At 33.3% G+C, this 7,885-nt stretch overlaps 1 protein-coding gene across 1 annotated transcript; it reads left to right on the top strand.

Annotated features, from left to right (window-relative positions):
• The first annotated feature begins 768 nt into the window (after window positions 1-768).
• On the top strand, window positions 769-7,457 carry LOC105337194 (ras-related protein Rab-32B). Its single transcript, XM_034471109.2, has 9 exons — window positions 769-914; window positions 1,492-1,524; window positions 2,412-2,508; window positions 2,737-2,793; window positions 2,902-2,934; window positions 3,251-3,278; window positions 3,377-3,451; window positions 5,183-5,291; window positions 6,346-7,457. Exons 1-9 carry the CDS (start codon window positions 824-826, stop codon window positions 6,510-6,512), a joined length of 690 nt encoding a protein of 229 aa, XP_034327000.2. The 5' UTR covers window positions 769-823; the 3' UTR covers window positions 6,513-7,457.
• The last annotated feature ends 428 nt before the right edge of the window (window positions 7,458-7,885 follow it).

Here is a 7,885-nt window from a genome sequence, read left to right as displayed (position 1 = left end):
AAGGGGCATTTAATGGATCTTAAAAACAAATTTTGGCAGTCAGACTGAAGCCAGCCCTTTGTACTGACTTCGTTTAGGGTCCTTACAATAAAGTGATTAATTAATAAGGGCTGGATTTAGTCAGACTGACATTTTGGAAGATTACTTTATCAACTGATATTGCATAGTACATGTATTTCGAGCGGTACTAACACCACTAAGAAAATGATGTCCATGACATATAATACACCGATCAATACTTTGAATGATAACTCATTCTGTAGTATCCCCAATCAAAATACACTGATTTGCCTATAAGTTATATATAAAAGCAGAACTGTACAGGCATGCAGCAACCATTTTTCTTCAAATTACATATTTACATGTAAAAAATGTTGCACCCCCCGCACACACACACTTTTTGGGGAGTATGTAAAAAATTGAAAAGAAAATAAGGAAACTAAGAGTGAAATTGAAGTTTTGGAAAGATATACTACAGCCCCCCCCCCCCCCCCCCACCTCTTCGGTGTTAGGATTTTGAAGATTTTTTTGGAAAACATTTTATTCCCTTTTTTTTCTTGTCAAGATTTTTAGGATGAGTCAAAAACGATGCTACGTGCTTGTTGTAACTCTACGAAACATTTTGAGTTGACCTGCCTTTTAACCTCGGACTTTTGATATTAAACTACTTTTTAAAGACTGTTATGGCACTCCATATAACTGGGTTATCTTGCTCCTCTCTTGTTTACAATGGCTTTATTATCATCTGATTGCTTATGATTATATACATGTAACGGACGGAAACCCGAACTGATAAATTAAAGTATAAACAAAAGGTAATCACATGACATGGAAAATGGCGGCAACATCCGCCTCCAAGGAATCTAGGCAGGAGCATCTTTACAAAATCTTGGTCATCGGAGAATTTGGAGTCGGTGCGTAACTTCTTTCATCACATGTTAGGTGTTAGTCTTGGGTGGTAAAATTCAAGACTTTATGCAGTGTTTTAACGAAGATTCAGCTAAGCTAAGATTGTATGTAGCTTAATTAATTCGTTTGGTATCTTGAAAATGACATAGTATTACATTGTATTGCTTTTCAATAAAAGTAAAAAGAGGATGGGATGATTTTAGTAAAATGCGACACACAACAAAATTTAATTCTTTTAGGTGCATGTATTGGTGGATTTATTTATATCACACAAGTGTTTGAAATTGTAAAACAATTAACCATTATCATTTATTCATTTTTAGACATTATGTACATGTATTAATATGAAAGTATGTATATTTGTCTGTATCACATGTATACTTTCTGCATACCAGCTAGCTGAGAATGATTTTTATCATTGTTAATATGTGGAAAAATGAATTTATTTCTTACATAGAAATATTTGACATATTTGTGAGAAAATGAACATGTAGGGGGGCTCATGAAGCAAGAAACGCGGCCTATTTAATAAAATCAAATTGAATGAATTAATAATAAAATCAAAATATTTTCATTTCACAGGAAAGACATCGATTATTCGTCGCTACACGGAAGGTATTGTATGAAATGAAATCTACATATAAAACAATTATAAGCACGTTATGCTATAAATCAACAATGACCGTGTCATAAACTAGGTCATTCAATCAATAATCTTTTGACCTTGACTGATGATTTGACTCTTATCTTATTTGTATTTCATTGATGATTAAGTGAAGTTTCTATGACTTTTTGTAGCTATTAATTTGTGGCTATACATTTTTGCAAACAATTAATTGTTTATGCTTTTTAATGATAAAATATTGCAAACAATATCAAATACAAAATATATACTCAGATGTATAGATTACTGAGTATATCTTAGCTAGATTACAGTGAGTGATAAAACAAATAGATATAACACAACTATGTACATGTATAATACATGTATGTATCTTAACTGAAAAAAGATAGCATATTGATATACGTACATTTTATGTTTATGTATTGATTTTTACATATATCAAATCGTAAAATTCGTTCATTAAAAATGCAAAAAATCACATGTTTTAGATCTTTTTTTTTTTTACTGTGTTTTAGCGTAACTAACGTTGAATAACTTTTAAGGAATTTGAACTCTTTTTGTAAATAAATATGATTTAGACTAAGTGTTAATTTAATGTTACTGCAATATGCATTTCCATAAAATCATTGTAAATAATTGTACTTTGTTTGCGTGATTAAATCTTTTGTGAACTTTACCAGGCCGAAGCCAGTAGCACTTTAAAAAAAGTTATATGTTTTAAATCTTTGGACACTGGTGTCATTTTGAATTTTCCTTTCGTTTAACAAAGCTCGGCCTGAAAAATACTATTTCTCGCCATGTCTTGTTGCAATTATGTACATTTCAAACAGATGTTTTATTTGTTGTTAATTTCTTAAATACCCTGTTTCCTTTCAAGGTTCTTTTTCTCCGAACTACAAACTCACAATCGGTGTCGATTTCGCTCTAAAACTTGTAAACTGGAGCGATAACACCAAAATAAATCTACAGCTATGGTAAGTTTCGTTAATTAGATCGCGAGTCATTGTATACTATAAAAAATATCAAAGAAATTTATATAACAGGATATTTACCTACTACATGTATATACGTCTTAAAAATCATCTCTTGGTAGGAATAAACATCATCGTAGTAATTTCGGACAAACTTTGTTATATTCATTTGTATGAGCACAAAATAATATAAATATCTTATTATAAGACAGTCTTTTGTATTATTTTCAGGGACATTGCAGGTCACGAAAGATTTGGACACATGACAAGAGTGTACTACAAATATGCGTGGGTCTCTCTCTCTCTATCTCTCTCTCTCTCTCTCTCTCATTAGATACAGTTCGTATTCAGGAAACCTTACACAACGAACTGTCATTAGTGTTTGTTCTATTTCAGGATAGCAGCCATAATAGTATTTGATCTCTCTCGGTTCGTATCAAATTTTCTCTTTTGATTAATTAATTCTTTGGATCTCTGAAACACGATATCAAAAATTGTACAAAAAATCAAGTCATTCTGAAAAACTATATAGTACAAAAAAAAATTGCTGTTTGCATCGAAAATATGCACTAGAACATTTAAGAAAACTAGAGCATTAAAAAGTGCATGATAATTCTTTCTAACCGTTCTGTTGCACAGTGCTTCATGTGATCAAGGAATCTAGATTACATTGTAATTAAAATGTGATGACCCTACTAGTATGTTATTATGGATTTTTTTCATTGTTTATTTTTTTTATATATAGCCCTGCGACCTTTGATTCCGTCTCAAAAGTAAGTATGAAAAGATCTATACAAAACAGGAATATGGTGCTTTCAAAAATATATATTTATTATTCACATTTATTTTTCATTTTTCGTATTCTATGTAGTGGTTAGGTGACGTTAACTCGAAAGTGATGTTAGCCAATGAACAATCAGTTCCGGTGCTTCTACTGGCAAACAAGGTAACGTCAGCCTTATACGTGTCGTTTATGAGTATATTTGCAACAACCCCCCCCCCCCCCAGCACCACACACACACACACACACACACACACTAACACTAAAACTTGATCTATCGACCGACGCAAAGCTAATGGTATAATAAATGAATAAATGGAATTATAGTAAAACCTCTTGACCTCTTTACAACATGATCGTTAAAATACGAGCACAAGTGTCTAATTCATACGTGCTTTATATCATCAAGACATCACTGAGGCATCGTTATGCATTATTATACTTTCATGTTAAATACTGAAATCTGATTGGTTTAGACGCAGTTGGTAATCCGTTCTATTACCCTCAAAGTTAGCAACACACTTAGCAACGGGTAACACTATATAAATAGTGCCTGTTTGGGAGGGTAACAGTTGAAATTGACACCCCTCGAAAACCATTGTCAACCGACGCGAAGCGGAGGTTGACAATGGTTTTCGAGGGGTGTCAATTTCAACTGTTATCCTCCCAAACAGGCACTATTCGAGGGGTGTCAATTTCAACTGTTATCCTCCCAAACAGGCACTATTTATTTTGTTATACTGAATGTCTTTTTTAAAATTTTTAAGAAAATTTTACTGCTTTTATATAGGAATAACGTGAATTCTACAGCGAACCGTACGCGCATAATTTTCGCGCATGTAACATTTTTTATTGTTATACTTTCATGTTAAATACTGAAATCTGATTGGTTAAGACGCAGTTAATAATATTTACTATTACCCTCAGCGTTAGCAACGCACTTGGCAACGGGTAACATTAAAAAATGTTACATGCGCGAAAATTATGCGCGTACGGTTCGCTGTAGAATTCACGTTATTCCTATATAAAAGCAGTAAAATTTTCTTAAAAATTTTAAAAAAGACATTCAGTATAACAAAATAAATAGTGCCTGTTTGGGAGGATAACAGTTGAAATTGACACCCCTCGAAAACCATTGTCAACCTCCGCTTCGCGTCGGTTGACAATGGTTTTCTCGGGGTGTCAATTTCAACTGTTACCCTCCCAAACAGGCACTATTTATATAATGTTACCCGTTGCCAAGTGCGTTGCTAACGCTGAGGGTAATAGTAAATATTATTAACTGCGTCTTAACCAATCAGATTTCAGTATTTAACATGAAAGTATTACAAAACGAATTGTTACATGCACGTAAATTATGCGCGTACGGTTCGCCGTAGAATTCACTTCATTTCTATATAAAAGCAGTAAAATAAGACATTCAGTATAATAAAATAAATAGTGCCTGTTTGGGAGGGTAACTGTTGAAATTGACACCCCTCGAAAACCATTGTGAACCTCCGCTTCGCGTCGGTTGACAATAGTTTTCTCGGGATGTCAATTTCAACAGTTTTGTCTTATTATAAGATAACATCTAATCTACAGGATGGGAAAAAAAATTATTTTAAAATTGCATGTTCATTGAACTCTTTTTTCTTTATGTTGAATGTGTCAGGTAAATTCGAGATAAGTTTTAATTTAAAGTAAAATGACATCATTTTTATATACGTACTTGATAAGGTTTTCGTTTGTTGTACTGCGTTTTTTGTTTTTATTTTCCGGACGACATTACAGGGTTTCTTACTATAAATAAAAACTTTGTCAACTTCAAGACCTCGTAAAAATTAGTATTAGTTTTATACACTTTCCTTCTTGAATTATTATTTTGTTGTAATTTGAATTAATTTTTCTTTAAAGTGCGATCTGACAGATGTTCATATAGATACCAACCGTTTAAATCGTTTCTGCGAGGAGAACTCGATAATTGGCTGGTTTCCAACATCTGCAAAAAACAATGAAAATATAGGTGAGGGGATTTTCTAAAGAAAGAATTGTTCTATGAAGACCACTTAACGCTAGCAGAAGATGAAAATACAATTATGAAAAAAAAAAGTAATTGTTTGATGGCACAGACTACACCGTGCTCTTTTTTCCTGTCTTGTTAATATAAATTTCGTAAACAACTTCAACAATGCTATGAATCAAAAGTAATCACTCGTTATATGCAGTTGGCTCAGTCTGAAAATGTTGAGATAAATTCTAAAGAAATGGAATGTTTATGATCATAGGCGTCGGAACGGGGGGGGGGGGGCGGGGGGGGGGGGGGGCTAGGGGGGGGCTTAGCCCCCCCCCCCAACACTTTTTTTTACAAAGTTAGACCTAACCATTAGTCAATAACAGGCACATAGCATAATAGGGGCTTCAGCCCCCCCCCCCCACTTTTTCTCGTAGTAAACATAATTGATCTGAATTTGACCTTGAAAACATATTGAAATATTGAAAAGTTGGAGTTATAGGTATCTCCCCCCCCCCCCCCCCCCCCTACGGATTAGGAATTTCATTATTTGGGGGAACAAATTTGGTAGGTAAAAATGTTGTATTGAACTATAGGACTATAGACTTGAAAACATATTGAAATATTGAAAATTTATAGTTAAAGGTATCCCCCCCCCCACGGATTAGGATTTTCATGATTTTGGAAATTGGGTTTTGTCCAGATTTCTGAGGATGAGTCTAACCCCCCCCCCCCCCCACCCCCACTTTGAATTTGCTTCCGACGCCACTGATGATCATTTATGACAATGCATATATACGGATAACAATATAGACACGAGTGTTTACTGCTGACTGGAGTGAATTTAGTTATTAATTCATTTTAAAAAAGTTCCCCAAGTACTTTCTGTGCTTAAAATTTAAACTGTTTGGTGCGATAAAAACAGATTTTAGAGTTGTGTAAATTATGCTTGTTTATTAGCACCCTCAACAAAAGTTAAAATCATTAAGTTATACAAATTACATGCATGTATGCAATGTGCTGTGTTTAGCTTGCACTTCATTTTATTTTATATTTTCTTTGAAAGACGAAGCAATGAAATTTCTGATCGAAAAAATTCTGGAACTTCCTTCCGAAAGTCAGCAACCTTCGGAACACATTTCGCTTTCTATGTCAGTCAAGAAGCCACAGTTTGATGACTCGTTTGAAATGGACAAAGAAACCCCGAAGCCCAAAGATCAATGTTGTAGTTGATACTAGTGTACTTAGAATGTGACTTTTATAAATGAAGCTTTTCTGAAGAATACATTTGACTTTAAATAGACACAGAAACTCCAAAGCATCAATACCAGCGTTAAAGCTGATATTAAGCTTTCTGAAACTGTAACCTTAAAATGGCTGGATGGTCAACAAATTACCAAATTACAGATATGCCATGAATATTCATAAAAAAATATGATATATTTGTCAATAAACTACCGCATATCCGGTTTTTTCGCGTGTCACAAACTTTGCAAAATTAGCTAGGAGAAATGAGTAATTTTTTGGTTAATTTGCGTCAGTCATTTTTCGCGGTTTCAAAAGTTATTAAAACAAAAATTACCTGATAAAATTTTTGCGTATTCAATAAGTGATCCTGGGAAAAGCGAAAATTAGATCACCGCGAAAATCACCGGATATACTGTATATATAAAATATTGAAATGTTATAGCTTTAAACTTTTAATTGTTTTTCTTAATACAGAGCTCTTTATTTCAAGGAGGTATATACAACAGTTTAAAAATGGCCGGGACCATTCAGCCCCCTGAAATTGTTACATTAATGTGGCTTTTCTTAATAATAGATACAATGTACTCGAGAATCTTTGATTTTTGTGTGACGTTTCATATACGTTTGCGTGTATAAGGACAAGTCAAGCATGTAATATTCCAGAAATGGGTTTGAGAGACAAAGACTGTGAGTTTTGTTTTTAATAGTATGATTATTGAAGGTTTATATGTATACATACATATTCATGCTGCATGATATCATGATCTCAGTCTACCTGTGCATGTATGAAAACTGTTTATGAAAATGTTTAAATGAACATTGTTTCATTTAATATGTAACGTTAATGTTTAAAAACATCAATTGTTAAAATAATCATCACTATTGTACACGTATTATGTTCGTGAATAAAGTGTTATTTCTAAATACATATTAAAAAAAATTTAAATGTGATTATATCTTATTTTTAGATTTTTGCGTTTAGATAATTGTACTTGCAAAGTATGGGGGGTTGGGGGGGGGGGGGGGGGGGTTAAGGTTTTTTTTTGGTGCATGCAAATGCAGTTAGGTTATTTAACCTAATCTTTAGAATATCTTATCAATTGCAAAAGGTCTGCTAGGGTAACAGGTATGATTTATAAATATTTGCACATATATAGACCTGTTTCACTGTTACAGTAATATATTAACATCCACTTAATATTTCTAGCTATAGTTCCAGAATATCGTAAAAGTCGAATTCGTCCCTATTTCGTTCAACTTTTAGAATTTACATACATGTACGTTCAGTTACAGTTTCGCCCCGAAATCATCCGCCCTCAGAATCATGAAGCTATATCAGACTAAAGTCAAAAGAAGGT

This window comes from Magallana gigas, chromosome 6, assembly GCF_963853765.1.
Source record: "Magallana gigas chromosome 6, xbMagGiga1.1, whole genome shotgun sequence".
In the NCBI taxonomy this organism is placed as follows: domain Eukaryota; kingdom Metazoa; phylum Mollusca; class Bivalvia; order Ostreida; family Ostreidae; genus Magallana; species Magallana gigas.
This window is presented reverse-complemented; position numbering and strand designations above follow the sequence as displayed.